Source organism: Pseudophryne corroboree, chromosome 4 (assembly GCF_028390025.1).
Source record: "Pseudophryne corroboree isolate aPseCor3 chromosome 4, aPseCor3.hap2, whole genome shotgun sequence".
Lineage (NCBI taxonomy): Eukaryota > Metazoa > Chordata > Amphibia > Anura > Myobatrachidae > Pseudophryne > Pseudophryne corroboree.
In genome coordinates, this window is record NC_086447.1 from 54,981,123 (window position 1) to 55,002,769 (window position 21,647).

The 21,647-nt window shown below is 47.9% G+C and overlaps 1 protein-coding gene across 6 annotated transcripts in view; it reads left to right on the plus strand.

Annotated features, from left to right (window-relative positions):
* NCOA1 (nuclear receptor coactivator 1) overlaps positions 1-21,647 on the plus strand; it is a 492,550-nt gene that overhangs the window by 429,631 nt on the left and 41,272 nt on the right. For all 6 annotated transcript variants that reach the window (XM_063915049.1, XM_063915047.1, XM_063915046.1 and 3 more), the window contains 6 exons: positions 8,703-8,880; positions 9,523-9,702; positions 14,660-14,755; positions 15,608-15,748; positions 16,538-16,685; positions 16,994-18,332. In XM_063915049.1, coding sequence (XP_063771119.1) covers positions 8,703-8,880; positions 9,523-9,702; positions 14,660-14,755; positions 15,608-15,748; positions 16,538-16,685; positions 16,994-18,332 — 2,082 coding nt within the window. The remainder of the gene's footprint in view (positions 1-8,702; positions 8,881-9,522; positions 9,703-14,659; positions 14,756-15,607; positions 15,749-16,537; positions 16,686-16,993; positions 18,333-21,647) is intronic.

Genomic DNA, 21,647 nt, shown 5'->3' on the forward strand with positions numbered 1-21,647 from the left:
AAATAGACTTTATTATGGAGGTGTTGTGCGTTTTTACATCTACGCTCAGAACACGAAAAGCAGCGTCTTATCATTCATGCAAATAAGATTTCTGCGTTGATGTGATTTAAAGAAGGAAAACTATCAATAAAGACGGGCTTTGTCTCTCAGTTGTCGCAATTGGCAGAAGTGTAGTGATGCGGGTCCCAGTATGCAGCGGTGAAGGTGTACCGCACACACCTCCCCCCCCCCCCTCCGGTGTCCACTGCAAGCGCTGGTGGCACTCCGTCAGTGTACCCACCACAGAAGGCCAGTGACATACCATTACATACACCCACAGGAAGAGCCAGCAAGCCAGGAAACGGTAGAAGGGTGCAAAGATGGTAACGTCCCCTTCTCTAATCACATTTATCTCCAGGGCTGTTCTGTAGAGCGTTGCTGATCTCAGCAATTGTGGACCTGGACTATCTATAAATCCTGTACACAGTGCTAGCTGCGGAGACTGATAATGCCATGCCACACACCACAACTGCTAGTCTACAGGGATAATGTGACATTGCCTAATGCAAAGACGGTTGATTGTGGTAACAGCAAAATGTGTGTTGCTAACGCATTGTTTTTGCTAGTGAATTAACTAAAGCGTGCAAGGGTTATCCAACAGCGTAAAGGGTGTGATATAAGTACCACCTACTGTGCAATAGAAAGGTGGGCTGTAATCTACCGTATAGCAGCCGTAGTGTGGTAAGGGCCACCTAATGTGCATCTGTGTGTGTATATTGGGGATCATTCTGACCCGATCGCACGCTGCAGTTTATCGCAGTAGTGCAATCGGGTCAGTACTGCGCATGCTGTCATTGCCTAGCGATCGCACTTCTGCGCGGTCGGGGGGGGGGGGGGGGGGGGGGGGAGGCTGACATGTGGACCGGACTAGCCCTGTGCTGGGCATCCCCCCGCATGTCTGTGTGTACCTGATCGTAACTGTGCTAAATTTAGCACAGCTAAGATCAACTCGGAATGACCCCCCTTGTGCATTATTAGTGTAATACATAAGCAAATGTAGGATTCGCTCGCAGTGCCCCTTCTGGCTTCTGCAAAGATAAATCATTGTTCTGTGCACGTTTAGCCAATTAACGGCACTTAGTTATTATGCACACACAAATCTTATTAGCGTACAGATAGTGCGCGTGGTCCATTGTCGCGACAGTCCGAAGGTAAGACGAAGTATTAGTAGATGGCCACAGAATGGCGCCACCTAGTGGCCAATATACACAAAAAATAAAATACTGAGTACAAATGTTTAAGTGTCTGTATATGGGAAAGCTCAAGCCATATTTCACATTCATTAAAAAATCATTAATATTTCTCAGTTAAACGCCCCCGTGAGGAATAAATGCAGAAGCAGCTGTTTCCCGATAGTCCCTGGCAGTGTGTATTCTTGTATACATACAGCTCATAGGCAATAGCGACAACCTATTGTTCCCAGCGCAGGGGAATGTGATGGATACGGTAACAGAGGTAACAATTACAGCCCATGTACAGACATTAGGCCCAGCTATAAAACAGCTGCTGCCTGCTCAGCGGGGTGATCTGTAACCAGACGGTGATGACCTGCTGTACCACGGTGCATGGCTGTACTGGAACCCGCTGTCCTAACACGCTTCATTTACCAGCGTTAGCAGAAGTAATTTCCTATGATCTGTTATACGCTGCGCTGGTGCAGCTGTGAGCTGTTATACTCTGCACTGGTGCTGCTGTGAGCTGTTATACTCTGCGCTGGAGCTGCTGTGAGCTGTTATACTCTGCGCTGGAGCTGCTGTGAGCTGTTATACTCTGCGCTGGAGCTGCTGTGAGCTGTTATACTCTGCGCTGGAGCTGCTGTGAGCTGTTATACTCTGCGCTGGTGCAGCTGTGAGCTGTTATACTCTGCACTGGTGCTGCTGTGAGCTGTTATACTCTGCGCTGGTGCAGCTGTGAGCTGTTATACTCTGCACTGGTGCAGCTGTGAGCTGTTATACTCTGCGCTGGTGCTGCTGTGAGCTGTTATACTCTGCACTGGTGCTGCTGTGAGCTGTTATACTCTGAACTGGAACTGCTGTGAGCTGTTATACTCTACACTGGAGCTGCTGTGAGCTGTCATACTCTGCACTGGTGCTGCTGTGAGCTGTCATACTCTGCGCTGGTGCTGCTGTGAGCTGTTATACTCTGCGCTGGTGCTGCTGTGAGCTGTTATACTCTGCACTGGTGCTGCTGTGAGCTGTTATACTCTGCACTGGTGCTGCTGTGAGCTGTTATACTCTGCACTGGTGCTGCTGTGAGTTGTTATACTCTGCGCTGGAGCTGCTGTGAGCTGTTATACTCTGCACTGGTGCTGCTGTGAGCTGTTATACTCTGAACTGGAACTGCTGTGAGCTGTTATACTCTACACTGGAGCTGCTGTGAGCTGTCATACTCTGCACTGGTGCTGCTGTGAGCTGTCATACTCTGCGCTGGTGCTGCTGTGAGCTGTTATACTCTGCGCTGGTGCTGCTGTGAGCTGGTATACTCTGCACTGGTGCTGCTGTGAGCTGTTATACTCTGCACTGGTGCTGCTGTGAGCTGTTATACTCTGCACTGGTGCTGCTGTGAGTTGTTATACTCTGCGCTGGAGCTGCTGTGAGCTGTTATACTCTGCACTGGTGCTGCTGTGAGCTGTTATACTTTGCACTGGTGCAGCTGTGAGCTGTTATACTCTACGCCGGTGCTGCTGTGAGCTGTTATACTCTGCACTGGTGCTGCTGTGAGCTGTTATACTCTGCACTGGTGCTGCTGTGAGCTGTTATACTCTACACTGGAGCTGCTGTGAGCTGTCATACTCTGCACTGGTGCTGCTGTGAGCTGTCATACTCTGCGCTGGTGCTGCTGTGAGCTGTTATACTCTGCGCTGGTGCTGCTGTGAGCTGTCATACCCTGCACTGGTGCTGCTGTGTGCTGTCATACCCTGCACTGGTGCTGCTGTGAGCTGTTATAATTTGCACTGGTGCTGCTGTGAGCTGTTATACTCTGCACTGGTGCTGCTGTGAGCTGTTTTACTCTGCACTGGTGCTGCTGTGAGCTGTTATCTTGTGCACTGGGGGTCTCATACTGTGTCAAGGGAGGGGGCCTCATACTGTGTGTATTTAGTGTAATGTGTATTGTGTACTGCGATCTTATACATTGTGTACTGCGATCTTACAGATTGTGTACTGCGATCTTATGCATTGTGTACTGCGATCTTATGCATTGTGTACTGTGATCATACGGATTGTGTACTGCGATCTTACGGATTGTGTACTGCGATCTTATGCATTGTGTACTGCGATCTTATGCATTGTGTACTGTGATCATACGGATTGTGTACTGCGATCTTACGGATTGTGTACTGCGATCTTATGCATTGTGTACTGCGATCTTACGGACTGCGTACGACGATCTATAGCGTTTTTGCACTCACAGCGGAGCCGCGTATTTTCCAACTCTGATAGGCTGTAAAAACATGTCTGGTTTCCAGATGCATTTTGTGAGTACGTCCCAGCCCAGCTCTGATAAAAGCCTTCCTGATGCCCAGGCTTCGTCTACCTGTATACAGGGGAGGGCTGGTAACTTATAGCCCGTGGACAATCGGGAGTAGCGCGTGGCCCATTCGGCCTCACCTACAGATACAGAAATAGGCTGCGGATGGAAGGAATGCTGATGTAAATAGACACAGTGATGTTTTAGCAGCTGATATCGTAGTAGATCATTAGCTGTCACTTGACCACCATGGTGACATCCCAAAAGCTGCACGTTTGTCCAGCTGCTGACCATAAACTCCAACACCCCTTGTGTCCTACTGGAGCCCAAACCCCTCCGCCTGCTGCCTTGTGGGGCATACTCAGTCTTTCTTTATCACATATTATATACCTTGTTGCAGCTGGAGCATGCCACGTTGTCTGTTGTGTAAGATGTGAAAACATCCGTGGCGCTCTGCAGGAGCCATTGAGAGAAATCTGTTTTATACTAGTAGGGGAGCGGAATGCACATTCCTGGAACTTAAAAAGAAAACATAAAGTCATTGATGCCTCAAAAGCAATGTTTGTACTGTATAGTGCGCCTGTGGTGACCGTAGTGACATGGCCCTGACAGGGTGACCAGGCTTATCTCCATCTAGGCGGTGGGAGGTCATTACGCTAGGGAGATAAGGGGTGCCCCGCAGAGCAATGGAAACGTCCCAGCGTTTCATCTGCTTCCTGTGTGCCTATAGCATGTTATGTATTATTAGACCCTATGTATACGGCATCTTAGAATATTATTAACCTGGCACGTTAAGCTGGCCGCAGCACTGGGCGTGTGGCACCAAAACCACCAAAATGATCAGCCGGCCGCGAACTTAACAATGTTTCTCAGGGAGTTGATGGGTGAGACCAGCAAGATGACCCCGGTGACAGCGGAAGACACCCGGGTTATTGTGGCCTGTGTGCTGAATGGCCGGATAACCTCCAGATTAGCCACCTGCACAAGTTGCCAAATTGGGCGCTGATTGGTGCTCGGCCGAGCAGCTGCATTCACTCGAATGTGTCTGGCTATAGGGAGAGACCGGGAATGTATAAGAACTGATTCTATGTGGTCATGACGGGGTTTAACCAGTAACTCAGGGGGTCTAGGCTGCGCGGTTCCCCTAGCGAGCGGCTGTGTGCTGGGAGTGGATGGCAGAGCGGTAGGGCAGCGTTAGGGTTAAGCCCGTCATCAGTGGGTCTAGGCTGCGCGGTTCCCCTAGCGAGCGGCTGTGTGCTGGGAGTGGATGGCAGAGCGTTAGGGCAGCATTAGGGTTAAGCCTGTTATCAGGTGGTCTAGGCTGCGCGGTTCCCCTAGCGAGCGGCTGTGCGCTGGGAGTGGATGGCAGAGCGTTAGGGCAGCGTTAGGGTTAAGCCCGTCATCAGGTGGTCTAGGCTGCGCGGTTCCCCTAGCGAGCGGCTGTGTGCTGGGAGTGGATGGCAGAGCGTTAGGGCAGCGTTAGGGTTAAGCCCGTCATCAGTGGGTCTAGGCTGCGCGGTTCCCCTAGCGAGCGGCTGTGTGCTGGGAGTGGATGGCAGATCGGTAGGGCAGCGGTAGGGTTAAGCCCGTCATCAGTGGGTCTAGGCTGCGCGGTTCTCCTAGCGAGCGGCTGTGTGCTGGGAGTGGACGGCAGAGCGGTAGGGCAGCGGTAGGGTTAAGCCTGTCATCAGTGGGTCTAGGCTGCGCGGTTCCCCTAGCGAGCGGCTGTGTGCTGGGAGTGGATGTCAGAGATTTCTCTTCACAGTTTAGCGTAGTTTTCATATTTCCTGTTTTGGCTATAGCACTTGTTAATAATTACCGTGGTACATTAGATGCTGTTGTAGTAGGCCCCCGGCCAGACAAATAGCGAGCACTGCGGATCAGAGGCCTGGAAGGGTAGCACGCTCCGCTTTGCAGGCTGTTCCCAGCCATGACATAACAGGGATGTATGCTGGCAGAGCAACAAGGCCCATCTCACAGTGATGGAGGAGTGCAGTGAACAGCTGCGTGCTGTAAGTCAACGGCCTGCGCACCAAGGCAGGGAGGCACGGGCTCGCACTTAATACTTGCCGGGCAGGCCTTGCATGCGGTCACTGGCCCTCTCTGTATGACAACACTTCTAAAGGGAATAGTGCCCATTAAAGAACAAATATAATATATGAGGTTTTCTAGGAAAAGCTGCAAACAGTGCACAGAAAAAAATGGTGGCCAGTGTAATATACAGAATCCAATCCCTGGTGGCCGATGTAATATACAGAGCCTATTCCCTGGCGGCCGGTGTAATATACAGAACACAATCCCTGGTGGCCGGTGTAATATACAGAGCCTATTCTCTGGCGGCCGGTGTAATATACAGAACCCAATCCCTGGTGGGCGGTGTAATATACAGAGCCTGCTCCCTGGCGGCCGGTGTAATATACAGAGCCCAATCCCTGGTGGCCGGTATAATATACAGAGCCTATTCCCTGGCGGCCGGTGTAATATACAGAACCCAATCCCTGGTGGGCGGTGTAATATACAGAGCCCATTCGCTGGTGGCCGGTGTAATATACAAAGCCAATTCCCTGGCGGGCGGTGTAATATACAGAACCCATTCCCTGGTGGCTGGTGTAATATACAGAACCCAATCCCTGGTGGCCGGTGTAATATACAGAGTCTATTCCCTGGTGGGCGGTGTAATATACAGAACCCATTCCCTGGTGACCAGGGTAATATACAGAGCCCATTCTCTGCTGGCAGGTGTAATATACAGAGCCCATTTCCTGGTGGCCGGTGTAATATACAGATCCCATTCCCTGGTAGGCGGTGTAATATACAGAGCCCATTCCCTGGTGGCCGGTGTATTATACAGAGCCCATTCCCTGGTGGCCGGTGTAATATACAGAGCCCATTCCCTGGTGGCCGGTGTATTATACAGAGCCCCTTCCCAAGTGGCCGGTGTAATATACAGAGCCCATTCCCTGGTGGCCGGTGTATTCTACAGAGCCCATTCCCTGGTGGCCGGTGTAATATACAGAGCCCATTCCTTGGTGGCCGGTGTAATATACAGAGAGACCATTCCCTGGTGGGCGGTGTAATATACAGAGTCCATTCGCTGGTGGCTGGTGTAATATACAGAGCCCATTCCCTAGTGGCTGGTGTAATATACAGAGCCCTTTCCCTGGTGGTCGGTGTAATATACAGAGAGACCATTCCCTGGTGGGCGGTGTAATATACAGAGCCCATTCCCTGGTGGCCGGTGTAATATACAGAGCCCCTTCCCTGGTGGCCGGTGTAATATACAGAGCCCCTTCCCTGGTGGCTGGTGTAATATACAGAGCCCCTTCCCTGGTGGCCGGTGTAATATACAGAGAGACCATTCCCATTGTGGGCAGTGTAATATACAGAACCCAATCGCTGGTGGCCGGTGTAATATACAGAGCCCATTCCCTGGTGGCAGGTGTAATATACAGAGCCCATTCCCTGGTGGCCGGTGTAATATACAGATCCCATTCCCTGGTGGCTAGTGTAATATACAGAGCCCATTCCCTGGTGGCCGGTGTAATATACAGAGTCCATTCCCTGGTGGCTGGTGTAATATACAGAGCCCCTTCCCTGGTGGCCGGTGTAATATACAGAGCCCATTCCCTGGTGGCCGGTGTAATATACAGAGAGACCATTCCCTGGTGGGCGGTGTAATATACAGAGCCCATTCCCTAGTGGCTGGTGTAATATACAGAGCCCATTCCCTGGTGGCCGGTGTAATATACAGAGCCTCTTCCCTGGTGGCTGGTGTAATATACAGAGCCCCTTCCCTGGTGGCCGGTGTAATATACAGAGAGACCATTCCCTGGTGGGCGGTGTAATATACAGAACCCATTCCCTGGTGGCCAGTATAATATACAGAGTCCATTCCCTGGTGGCTGGTGTAATATACAGATCCCATTCCCTGGTGGGCGGTGTAATATACAGAGAGACCATTCCCTGGTGGGCGGTGTAATATACAGAGCCCATTCTCTGGTAGCTGGTGTAATATACAGAGTCCATTCCCTGGTGGGCGGTGTAATATACAGAGAAACCATTCCCTGGTGGGCGGTGTAATATACAGAGTCTATTCCCTGGTGGCTGGTGTAATATACAGAGCCCATTCCCTGGTGGCCGGTGTATTATACAGAGCCCATTCCCTGCTGGCCGGTGTATTATTAAGAGCCCCTTCCCTGGTGGTCGGTGTAATATACAGAGAGACCATTCCCTGGTGGCCGGTGTAATATACAGAGCCCATTCCCTGGTAACCGGTGTATTATACAGAGCCCATTCTCTGGTAGCCGGTGTAATATACAGAGAGACCATTCCCTGGTGGCCGGTGTAATATACAGACAGACCATTCCCTGGTGGCCGGTGTAATATACAGAGCCCATTCCCTGGTGGCCGGTGTAATATACAGAGCCCCTTCCCTGGTGGTCGGTGTAATATACAGAGCCCCTTCCCTGGTGGTCGGTGTAATATACAGAGCCCATTCCCTGGTGGCCTCGTTATTTTATTATTCTTGGTTTAAATCGTTTTCTTTCATATTTTTATGGTTTTTACCATTTTTGTGATGTTATCATTCAGAGAATGACCCCAAATCCCATAAAATGTAAATATTTTTCTGCAAAGTAGTGATCAGTGATAATTCCTGTTTTGTCCACACAAGTTTGCACTTTGCAGCCAGAGTAAAGTCCCTTAGTAAATAAAGCTGCATAGGGTGATAACTAGTGCGACTTTTGTACTCTAAAAACAAAGTTTTTTTTTCTATATTTTTTACATTGTTGCTGTTGCAGATCCCAAGGTACATTCAAAGTATACTGCAGTGATGCAGCTCATATGTGTCATAGCACCAGGTGCCCAACCAGTTTTCTATCTGTGTGGAGTTTGCATGTTCTCTTAATGGTGACGCAATATAGGTGCACAATAGTAAGTGTACATAGTTTCGCCATGGTCGGTTATTGCATGCCTCCTATAGGCCCCTACACCGTATCCCTCTTAATGATCCACTGTAGCTTGCAAACATTGCTGTGAAGAATGGTGTCTACACATTTGAATGCAAAACGCGTTAGTCATGTGCAGTAGCACCAACATTTTGCAAGTATCATATGGCAGAAGAGGCAGACAGTCAGGGTTTTCTTCAAGTCATCTTACACCCCAATTTCTCTCTGTCCTTTTTGCCCTCCGTACAGGCTCTGGACGGGTTTTTCTTTGTCGTGAACCAAGAAGGTCGGATTGTCTTTGTCTCGGAAAACGTCACCAACTACCTGGGATACAAGCAAGAGGAGCTTATGAAGGATAGCGTGTACAGCATTCTGCATGTGGGGGACCACGAGCAGTTTGTCAAAAATCTGCTCCCCAAATCTCTAGGTAACAAGGCACCATGCACCCTTAATACAGATCGCTTCATGGGCAGAAAGTGAAACGCGTCACTGATGTCACAATTCACCTTTGAGTGGCTTGTGGGCCTACGTGACAATGCAGACTATCCATTTGTATGAGTATTACTTGTTCCTACAGAATTAAGATGAATAGCTGCATCTGCTGCGTGTAATACGCACGGTAACCGGAGCCGTGTTCCGTGAAATAGGCCTATAAGATTGCAGTTTATCAGTGTTTGTATAATTATGATGTCTTTCAACGCCACCTGTTTTTGTCATGTATTTTCCACATGATTATCACATGAAATGCTTTTTGTTCATGTCACCTTCAAGGCCATGAGCTGTACGAGAAATTCTGATAGCAAACATACGTGTCGTTAACGTGTGGGAACAGCGCCATGTAGAGTCCAGATTTTCCATTGACCTCATGCAGAGTTGGTGTGTGAATCAGCAGGCCAGGTCCTGTCGTCATGGTTACCGACTGTCCTAATAGCAAAACCCGTGGTAGGGAATGCTGGAAAGTGTAGTTCCACAGCAGGCGGAGTGCCGCAGCTCGCCTACCCCTGTTCTATATAATGGTATATACTGAAACGCGCTAAACAAATAGTTGCAAATTTTGTTGTCTTTTTAGTTAACGGAGTCCCATGGTCCCAAGAAGCCAACCGGCGGAACAGCCACACGTTAAACTGTAGGATGCTGATCCGGCCGCCTGACGACGCAGACGCAGAGAACCAAGAGGCCCGGCAACGGTACGAAGTGATGCAGTGCTTTACTGTGTCCCAGCCGAAATCCTTCAAGGAGGAAGGAGAAGGTGAGGTCCGGTGAGGTCTCCTGAGATACGGAGAAACCTGGCTTTGTTTTTGGGTTTTGTGGTTGTAGTTCTTTTATTTGGTTGATTTTTGTTTATGTCCCTTTTTTTTTTTTCATATATACAGTAAGTCATCACCGAGTATTTATTACGACAAATGTTTGTTTTTATTTTTTTTTAACTCTTCAGGATTAGGGCCCAAATGTATTAAGTCTTAACAAGAGATAAAGTGTAGACGGATAAGGGGGGTTATTCCGACCCGATCGCTCGCTGCAGTTTGTCGCAGCGATCGGGTCCGAACTGCTTTCGTTACCTAGCGATCGCCTCTGAGACAGAGGCGGTCGCTAGGCGGGAGGGGGCTGAAAGGCGGCGTTAAGCCGCCGTTTAGGGGGAGCGGTCCAGCCAACGCAGGTGTGGCCGGAGCGTTGGGGGGGGGGGGCGGGCCACGGCGGCTGCGTGACGTCTCACACAGCCGCAGCGGCCAGCGGGAGCGACGAGTAACTCCCGGCCAGTCGCAGGAGCTGCGCTGGCCGGGAGTTACTCCTCAAATACAAAGGCATCGCCTCTGTGCGATGCTTTTGTATTTGTGCGGGGGTGGTGGTGGGGGGGGGGACGGCACTGACATGCGTGGCGGGCTAGCCCTGTGCTGGGCGTCCCCCCGCATGTCTGAGTCAACGATCGTAGCTGTGCTAAATTTAGCACAGCTACGATCAACTCGGAATGATCCCCAAAGAGAGATAAAGTACCAGCCAATCAGCTTCCTGTCTGTTATGTCACAGGCTGTGTTTGAAAAATGACAGGAGCTGATTGGCTAGTACTTTATCTCTCTTAATCCATCTCCATTTTATATTTTGTTAAGGCTTTATACATTTGGGCCTATATTTCCTAAAGCATTTGAAAAGGAAAAGCTACTGAGGTGTTGCCTGTAGCAACCTATCCGATTCTGGGTGTAAATTTATTAAAGGTCAATTTCATGTTTTTTTTAATGAATTTCAAAGTGCTCTAAGGTGTCTATTTACTAACCCTTATAGAGCGGGATGTACTAAGGGAAAAATACGGTTTTTACCGCATTTTCAAATGTCCTAAGTCCCGGCCGCTGGGTTTACCCTATAGAAGCCTATTGGCTTCTTACCGCCGCATCCCACCGCCGCTCACGATGACCTCCTACCCCCCCTGGGATACCTGTGGTGCGGCCCCCCTCCTCCTTCTCCCCCGCAGCACAGCCTTGTCTCCTTCTGGTTGCAGGAGGGAGAAGGAGGCGTACAGGGACTCCCAGCACACGTCACCTCCTGGCGCTGGGAGGTGACGGAGACCGGCACAAACTCTCTACTCGGGAGTATCACTGATCGCAGGGCACCCCTGGCATCGCAACGCGATACTAATCGCACATTTTAGTACATATGCGATTAGTATCGTTACGATTACCGGCGATGACCTACGACCAGTGATAGTACATCCCACCCATAGAGAGATAAAGTACCAGACAACCAGCTCCTGTAATTTTTTAAACCCAGCCTGTAATATGGCAGTTATGAGCTGTTACTTTATCTCTCACCCACTTTATTACTCTCCAAGGCTTAGTAAATAGACCACTAAATCTGTCAATATCGATGTTGTGTTTCAGGGGTTAAATCACACATTTAATAACATTTAAAAAGAAAATGTAAAAAAATCACCTGTTAGTAAATATGTGTGTACTAAGACTTGGAGAGAGATAAAGTTGACAGATGTAAAGTGCCAGCCAATCAGCTCCTAACTGCCCTGTTACAGGCTCTGTTTGAAAAGTGACAGTTAGGAGCTGATTGGCTGGTACTTTATCTCCAGCCACTTTATCTCCAAGGCTTAGTACATAGCCTCTGAAACACCACACTGATACTAATTCAGTTAAACTCGATAAAAATCAATCTTTATTGATCTTTAAAGAAACTTACCCCTAGCTATCATTTATCTAGAATGTTCCGGATGCATCATTGTTTGCTGCGAGCAACACCTCCGCTTTCCTTTAGAGACGTTTTAGTACATTTCTCCCCTCGTTGTCTGAGCCCCCAGCACAATCCCGGTTGGTGCAGTGCAAACTGCTAATTGAGACTTCTGCATTAATTAGCATCTAAAATAGAATTTTCGCTACCCCCTAAAACTGACCAGGTTTGCCTCGCGACCAGTCTGCGTCTGCAGAGGCTGGCACCCGTATTGCAGACGTCCTCATGCGTCCTTTATACCTAAGCGAACGTGTACGGCGTGCATTCAGTATAACATTTATACAGAGCAGAACTGTTTGTGCCGACCTCGTCCACGGCAAAGTTTAATTCCCGAAAGTGTACAGGGTTTGGATACAAGTGTCGCGATAAATCAAAGCTTTTATCAACAAGCCGGCAGAATAGAGACAAGTCTGTGCAAGCCGGATAGGAAAACTCCAGCTGAAATCCCAATGTTTGGCCACGGCAGATAGATCCGCGCTAGAGTTCTGTAAAAAAAAAACCAGCAGCCTCAGCCGTTTGTTTTCCCCTTTCGATTTGAAACGCGCACACGGTGCTGGTGGATGAGTCACGTTTCGTTTCAGGCTATTATTGGCATCCTCAGATGGCACCGTGCCACTTCCTATGTGGTGAGCACATTAGCACGCGTACCGATATGATAATAATACAGAAGTGATCTGCAACTTAGCAGAACTATAAGGTTACTAGAAGTCAGGTGTTATGTAACGTTGCAGCATTACTCATCCGGTATAATGTCAGACAGCGACGGCTCGGTCACCCGGCCGGGGCCCTGCTGCGGATTAGGGCTTAATATACAATTAGCAGATAATATAATGACCAACTAATTGGAGGTTGCACCCGGACTGCGGTTACGCAGGTGGTTTACTGAATGAGGGATCACAGGGATTATTGGCTCAGGGGGTCATTCCGAGTTGATCACTCGCTAGCTACTTTTAGCAGCCGTGCAAACGCATTGTCGCCGCCCACTGGGGAGTGTATTTTCGTTTTGCAGAAGTGCGAACGCCTGTGCAGCAGAGCGCCTGCAAAATCTTTTTGTGCAAAACAAGACCAGCCCCGTAGTTACTCTTCGTGTGCGTTGATTCTAACGACGGAGGGACGGCTTTTGACGTCACACACCCGCCCAGCGTTCGCCCAGCCACACCTGCATTTTTCCTGACACGCCTGCGTTTTTCTAAGCACTCCCAGAAAACGGTCGGTTGACACCTAGAAACGTCCACTTCATGTCAATCTTCCTGCGTTCGGCCGTGTGACTGAAAGCTTCGCTAGAACCTGTGCAAAACCATGATGCTCTTTGTACCCGTACGTCGCGCGTGCGCATTGCGGTGCATACGCATGCACAGATTAGCCATTTTTTTCCACTGATCGCTGCGCTGCGAACAACAGCAGCTAGCGACCAACTCGGAATGACCCCCTCAACCTCTGCCTTGTGCAATCTGTGGCTGTAGATGTGACCCCCCCCCCCACTTCCTAGTTGCTGAGATAGCAGTAATAGTATTTATAAAGTGTTGTTTAATAGATAATCACTGTATGTGTATATCTCCCAGCAGCCTATAGTTTTATTGGAATAAACATTGGTTAACAGTCTTTGTGTGTAAATGCCCTGGCTTGTTTTATTTTGAGTACGAGGAGTAGCCGACGCGATAAGAACATATGAAAATTAGTGCAAGAAATAATGATTTTATTTATTTAGCGCTGGTCTTCCAGTAGGGCTCAAAGAGGCTGATTCTGAAGCCATTAAAAGGGGAACCTTCCCACCAGAAACCACACTGCACTGCAAGGGGGGCAAATATATTTATTGGTTATTGGTTTATTATTGGTTTTTTATTTGCATGCAGGGTAAATACTGTCTGCTTCTACATGTAGCCCGCACATGCTGCACAGCTTTTTTTATTACATTACAATTTAGAATTCAGCTAGAACACGACCGCAATGGGCCGATTCAAGTGCAAACTGCTCACGATTGTCAGTAGACTGCGCAGCTGACGTGAGAAGCATCCGCAGTGCCTAGAAGCTCTGCATGTGCTAATACTTGGGGTTCATTTATGAGAAATAGCACAAAGTAATAGGTAGCGCTGCCCGTGTCACTTCTCTGGCGCAGTTAACAAAATGACAGCAGGAACCTGACTGGTTGCTCAGGGCAAGAGCACCTTTTCCCTGTGCACCTGTTTCTGTACATGTTCCTGATCGAACTGGAAATTTTGATCAACTTATTGTTGTTTGGGTGTCTTCAAAGCATACCACTCCCAACATTTATACATGCCAAATTGGGACAAAATAAGCCATGCCCCCAATCTGCCAAAACTCCGCCCAAAAGCCCAACGAACTCAATCCACGTTCTTGAATACACAACGCCCCTTCATGGTCTGGAAAGCAGGACAGTTGCAAAGTATAGAGGATTGGTACCGTCATCCACCTCCTCTGAGTCATGGCATTATAACGTCACTGGCCGTCTTGCTCTTTAGACTGTAAGCTGCATGAGCAGGGCCCTTCTCCCTCCTGTTCTCATTACGTACTTGTCTTACACACCAGCTACACGCTACACCTCCGCTTTGGGCTGTCTGCCCCCAGACTCGGCTCATTCATCCTGTACGGCGAATATATAAATCTTGACCTTCAGTGAATGGAAACAGACACATTGATGGAGCAATAAACTTTATATAGCCCTAATAATAAAATATGCTTAAGCTAGGCGAAAACCGCCATTTTCACATAGTTATATGCCTGACAAATAAGCCCCGTAGTCGGCTATTAAAGGTCGTTGTCATTACCATACAGTCAATCTCGTCATCTTTACTTTATTTGTAGATATAACTAGTGCAGTATATTTCCCATAGTCCAGATGCTTCCATTCTCCTTGGATGTACGGCGGTATGTACGGCCTGCCTCCTGGCGCAGCTACTGACCCGATGCTTTGTATGTTGTGTGAGTGATTAATCTCTGTGGTCTCTGTGTCCCCCCCACAGATTTCCAGTCCTGCCTCATTTGCATTGCCCGGAGATTACCTCGCCAAGCACCTATCACCTCGCTGGAATCCTTCATCACAAAGCAAGATGCTACAGGTGCGTTCTCCCCACTAACGCGTTTCGCCCCACTGTCAGTTGGATAGGTTTCATGTCCTGTTACACAGAGTAATTTCCATCCTTTAGATTTTATTAACTGAGAGCATCGAATGCTATTGTTCTTTTATATTCATAGTCGTTAATTTGGTTTTTAATTACATATACAGCCCTCATCTGCGCCATGGTCATTCCTAATTGGGAATGCGCCTGCCCTTTTTTCGCCGCTGGAAATCTGAATTGTCCATGAATATTGGATTCATGGAAATGTAGGCACAATTTTGCTGCCCTGATTTTTGACCGTTCTCCAACCGTTCAGATGATTACAGTTGTGGCCCAATGAAGTCGGGACTGGGAGTACAGTATTTTTATGTGAGGCCTCCAGCTGAACTTTAACGGTATAAAATATATGATCAAACAACATCCCACACGCTAGAATGTCAGCTCTTGGAATCATTACACTTTTCCCTCTCCAGCAGCAGCCGCCGCCGCGGATTATAATGTTGTGTGTAATTATCACGCCTCCTTAGACTGCGGTGCAGAAGATGTTGACAAATGACAATTTGATAACTCCGATTGCTCTGTAAACAAGGATGAGTGCTGGCACAAACTTCATTCTTTACTTCTTTTTATTGGCCTGGTGACAGGGTGCGTGAGAGGTTGTGTAAACACTTCACTTAGAGCCTTGCCCGAAATTCAGAAAACGTTTCCTCCTGGCGAGGCCAAGTCCCCTGACATTACGCGTCATTAAAGACGATTTTGTCATTTTTCTTCTGCTCTTAATGGGAGCTTCTATTCCCAGGACAAGGAGACTGTGTCTCTCTAGTACAGTAACCCGGATCGTTTCTCTTTCAGGAAAAATCATCTCCATTGATACAAGCTCTCTTCGAGCCTCAGGCAGCACGGGCTGGGAAGACTTGGTCAGGAAATGTATTTACTCCTTCTTTCAGGCTCAGGGCACCGAACCATCTTACGCCAAACAGTTGTTCCAAGAAGGTGAGTCTGTATTTATCTCTCTGTGAGTTATGAGGTTCCCTGTCCATATAATGGGGGGTAGATATTCCTGTCAAAAAACCATGGTCACTTTAAAAGGGGTTAACTGCACTGGTGGCCCTTCGTCTAGACTGGTGGCCCATCCTATGCAATGGTAGGACAGTTTCTTAAATCGGAGCTCAGCAACGGAATTTGTAGAATTGCAGCAGCAGAGCATAATGTCCTCTTCTTCTCTTGTAACACCATGCGGTCTATCTGCTCGGTTCTGTAATTTCATTATGAAAGTCCCATGGCCGCTAGCTACTGCTGAACCGTGCCAGGTCCATGCCGAGGTCTACAAAGGTCCCTGTCTATTTCAATTCTAAGTCTCATTAATGTAGAGTTAGCCCCTTGTTTGATATTATAGTAAGCGGTTTTAAAGTCTACTTGTAGAGCCCACCCTTCAGGAAAGTGCCATTCTCTTGGTCTCTGTCCCATAATCCCCTTATGTCCCACCAGAGTTTTTCTTTCCTGGCCAACGTGTGATGGTCCTTTCACAACTGAAAGAGCTCAAGGGTGCATCCTAGTGGCGAGTATAGTACATGACTTTTTTTGGGGAGGGGGGGGGGGGGGGAGAGGAGGTTTAGTTAGGAGAGTATTTCCACCAAAGTAGACTTCTGTAGCAAGTACTGGGCCCTTATTGGTGCCTGTGAAATTCTCTTTGAGGTAACATTTTAAGAAAGTGAATTTATACCCCGAGGAAATTTGATTTTCTATGAGTGTAACAGCTTCATCTCTTTTGCCTCTCTTTAGTGATGATGAGGGGGACGGCCTGCAGTCCATCTTATAAATTCACGCTGAGCGATGGGACGGAACTGAGTGCTCACACCAAGTGCAAATTATGCTACCCGCAGAGTCCAGACATGCAGCCCTTCGTCATGGGCATCCATATAATCGAAAGGTGATGGAAGGCATTGTTATGTTTCGCACTCATTCTCCATTCTTCATTTAAAGGGGTCCTCCGCCTTCAGTCATGTTTGTCTTCCAGGCAGATTTGGATACGACAACTGATAAGCTCAGGTCTCTCATTGGATGCAGTTATATCAGATCTGTTATTGCATAGAATATAATATTAAGTACACACATCTTCCTTGAGACAATGTGACCCCTAGGTGGAGTTCCCCTTTAGCACGCAGTGTTTATTTTCTGCTATGTTGTGTGCATCGGATGTTAGTGGAATTCATCTTACAAGGTTTCTTTTTCTTTTAGGGATCAAAGCTCTCTTTGTACACAAGACAACACTAACTCAGGAATGTCACTACCCCGACTCAGTCCCTCAGTTAACTCTACCATCTCGCCAGCTCCAGGGATGCCCTTCTCTTGTACCACCTCCCCATCCAGTGGCAGCATGCTGACCTCCAGTTCAAACCAGCAGGCAGTCACTGGCCTGCATAACATCAGCAGTTCCAACACCAGCCAAGCAAACTATGGATGCTCTCCTGGAGGTCAGATCGGTACCAATGTTGCCTTAAATGTGGGACAGGCTGGACCCCAGAACAATAACAATCTAAACCTCAATAGTTCTCCCATGAGCAGTCCAGGGATCAGTCCTCCTCAGTTCATGTCCCCAAGGCCCCGGAGTAGTCCAGGGTTGGTGCCCCGGCCTAGAGCTTCAGGTAATCCCTTTTCCCCCACAATGCCCACCATGCACTCCCCTGGTGGTATCTCAAGCAGTGGTTGTAACAACAATAACAGGCCATTCTCCAATGTCCCCACAAACTCTATGCCAATGCTGAATGAAGGACCTATGACCCCTGTAGGGTTTTCCTCCCCATCCCCGGGCATGGCGGGCGGGGGTTGCACCAACAACAATGGTAGACTCTTTTCTAATAACCCAATGAATCCTCCTGTTCAGGCCATTAGCGAAGGACCTCATAACCAGGCCACATATTCTAGGACGTCTCCTGTTCTGCGGCAAGTCGGATCTCAGAGTTCCCCTGGGAGGCACAATATGCAGCCCGTGAAAATGGAGCCCAAGGAGAACAGTACTGGGAATAATAACGACAGTAGGGGAGGGGATGGAGACAGCAAAAGCTCACTGTCTGCTTCAAGTCAAAAACTGGTCAAACTTTTGACGTCGACGGCGGAAAGCAAGTTGCGGGATGGGGAGCCCCTAACTTGCCCCGTGGTCTCCAATTCTGGCTGCGGAAGTTCAGTCAGTGGGACGTGCCCCTCGTCTCACAGCTCCCTGACCGAGAGGCATAAGATTTTACATCGGCTTCTTCAGGAGGGGAGCCCTTCCGACATCACTCTGTCTATGGACCACGACAAGAAAAGCTCTGGGTCTGGCAGTTGTCAGACTCGGGGGAGCACGTCGGAGATAAAAATGGAGCCTTATGGTGACAAGAAAAGGGACTCCAAAGATCAGCTTATACGGGACCTGCTGGATAAGGATGAGAAGGAAGTGAGGCCCTCCCCTTCTCTGAGTCTGGATGATGTGAAAGTAAAAATGGAGAACATGGAGGCAGTCAATCAGTGCAGTTCTGCTCCTTCCACCGCCATGGCAAAGTCCAACCAAGAAGACATAAAACTGGAGTCACAAAACCAGGTGAGTGGTTTTCTTTCGTGAAAAATTTAGATTGATGAGCGTTGCTCTTGGGATGTTTGTTAAACTGGTGCAGAGAATAAAAGGCGACGAAACCCGTAGCAACCTATTCGAAATGTGATTTGATTGTCTGAACAGCTGACCCTGGATGCTCTAGATTACAGCACCGATCTTCACTGTGTCCCTCGTTTCTGTAAAGAGTAAATGACCATAAATATGTAAATTATCACAGATACAAGGGAAACATGAACATTGCAAGCGGTGTATATTTAAAGGTAATATTATTTACACCTAGGCAAAGTGGGTAATGTTTATATCGCCAGCACAGAGGATGGCTAATGGTCAGCATTACTGCTTCACAGCACTGAAGTCATGAGTTCAATTTCCATTCGTTTCCCATCTGTGCAGAGTTTGCGTGTGCTCACCGTTGGTATGGTTTTTTTTCAAGGCGCTCCTGTTTTTCCCACAATCCAAAAACACACTGGTCGGTTTAAAGGTTATTGACAAAAAGAAAGAAAAAAAAAACATCTTATATGTGTACATGTGGTAGGGAATATAGAGTGTAAGCTCCACTGGAGCAGGGACTGATGTGAATGGCCAAAATATTTCTCTGTAGAGCGCTGTGGAACATGTGCGCGCCGTATAAGTAACTGTTTAGCGTAATCATTTTGTGTTTCACAGTGTTTTTGTTAGTGTGCTGCAACTGCAAGCTTGGATATGTGTTTTTATAAATAAAGAGAGCCCTTCGTCAGGCTGGCCAGGGGCGAGATTCGCAGGTCAGGTGCTGGACCTCTTACTCTAGTCCAGCTCACAGCCAGCTGGAAGAGGAGTGAACTGTGTCGCACTCCCAGAGTCGGTAACCGGACACTTTGCTTAAGACGCTCTCCTTCCCGAGTACAGGCAGGGGATTAAGTAACGATACTCCATTGCCATTAAAAGGCTTGATCGGTGGCATGGACTGCAATAAGCAGAAGTTGGAGAATTGTATCTGGATGATAATTATGAGAGTACTGTGCTCTGCCTGTTCCTGAAAACATTCAGCAAGGTTCTACTCTCAGGTGGATTATTATAATTAATTGGCCTCTACATGTACTGTGACTTTTACTAATATACGTTACCCTATCTGCCCAGGTGGTTTTTGCATTCATATCATTCTAGAAGAGATGGCTTAAAACCACAGAGAGAAGATAAAAAAAGATAATTACTTTTGAGGCCATGAACAATCGAATACCGGATCAGTTTGCATTGGCCATTTCTCTTGGTATATATATATTTCCATTTCTGAGTCCTCCATCCTCCTTTCTAGTGCTGAGGGACCTTTCCAAAGAGCACAGGTGGTTCAAAACAATCCCCCATTGTGCTTAAACTGCTCCTCAAAGCCTCCAAGACTAACTGAGGAAGAACCAGGGCTGGGAGTACTTTCTCCTCTCTCATCCATCAGTCCAACCCCCGACATGTAAAGTAAATCCCTCCTCTATCTTTATTCACGTCACACTAATACTTTCCCAACTTTCTCTGCAGTAGTTCCCCCAATCATCTGCTGGATATAGATCCTCCTGCTTAACAGTCATGGGCAATATGGTCCATAAATGCTGACGCGTTTCGAGTAATATACTCTTTTTCAAGGCAATCCTATATCTAGTACTGCCTTGAAAAAGAATACAGTGCCTGAAACGCGTTGGAATTTATGGACTATGGGGCAGATGTATTAAGCCTGGAGAAGTGATAAAGCAGTGGTAAGTGCAAGGTGATAACGTACCAGCCAATCAGCTCCAATATGTAAATTGACTGTTGGGAGCTGATTGGCTGGTGCGTTATCACCTTGCACTTATCACTGTTTTATCAGGCTTAATACATCTGCCCCTATAGTGCCCATGACAGTTAAGGAGAAGGATCCCTAACCGACCATTGTAGGACCGTTCAAGGTTTGAAGGTGAAAGGATTGAACCCCCCCCCCCCAACTTTACCGTATGCCATTGCCTCCTTGAACTATTTGCTCTGAATCTGGAGGAATATCATTTTGGGATCAAAAACTGCAGCACAAAAGTCCTATAGAGATTGCGTTTTATCGCCATGTTGAATATTCTTGTGGTTGTGCTGCAGTGTATGTATCCCTGTGTGTTTGCGTTGGTGTCGCTGAGAGGACTACAGCTGATTTTGGAGAAAGAGTTCCGTTTGAGAGCAACTTAATGCTTTGTGCCTCAGTGATGTGCCTCATACCTCAGATGGTTGTTATTTCAGAGATGCTTCTGTTGGGAAATGCAGGACACGTGAATTGTTGCAGGGGCCTGGATTTACAGTACTACTAATAACTGCTCGGTATATAATTATTGATGTGGGTAGGTAGAGAGAAACGATGCACAGATCCGGTTGTCTTCTGCTTGTCCCCAACACTGACCCAAATCTTATTTATACCCTCAGCCAGCTTCCGCGGCCGCCTCTCTACAAGACTCAGCTCTCTGACATGTGCTATTCTCCTAATATACTCAATATCTGTTTATTTGTTCACTTACAAATCCCTCTCCTGTCCTCCGGAGATTTATCTGCTTCTCTCCAGTAGATTTATCTGCGCTCTTTCTGGTGTCTAAGTAAAATTAGCTGAATAAAGAGCCGGCAGTCTTATTTAATCTCCGAATCAGAATCAGCTTTATTGGCCAGGTGTACTCACGTACACTAGGAATTCTTTGTGGTACAATGCATCTGTGTTCTGTCTGGCTTGGAAAACAGCACTGGGTACAGATTCCCGGGGTGGATGCCATGTGAGGGGCAAAATCCCAGACGGTGATGTTTTTGATTTGTTGTTGTGGCCGTAAATACTATATTCAGTACAAGACCATAGCTTGGGTTCAGGGTGTAACTAATGGTTAGACAGGAGGGCACGCGCCAGGAGCGCCAGTCGAGAGGGAGGTAGCGGGGGCGCTGTATGGCTCAGTCACAAATTTTAACACCTGGTGGACCTGCTGCCACATTTCACCAAGGAAGGTTCTCCGCAAATTACCTCAACTTTGCCTTTTGGCCCGAGCATTTCGTATACAGATACAGCTGCAGTCGCACACAGAATATATGCATGCCGCATATCATTTTAATCAGCAGAAGCTGCCTGTGCATCCTAGCCACATCGTAATGCAAATAAGACGCATTTATATCAAAAAAAGATGCCCGACGTTAGTAGAGCTGCCAGCTGACTGATGCCAGGCATCTCCTGCTGCATGGCGTATTGAGGCAAGATGTATGAGGACACATCTGTATCCAAGCAGAGGCAGAGGTCGCAGTGTTAGTGGCTATGTGAGTGCTGTGTGCTGTTGGGTTGGTTGTGCA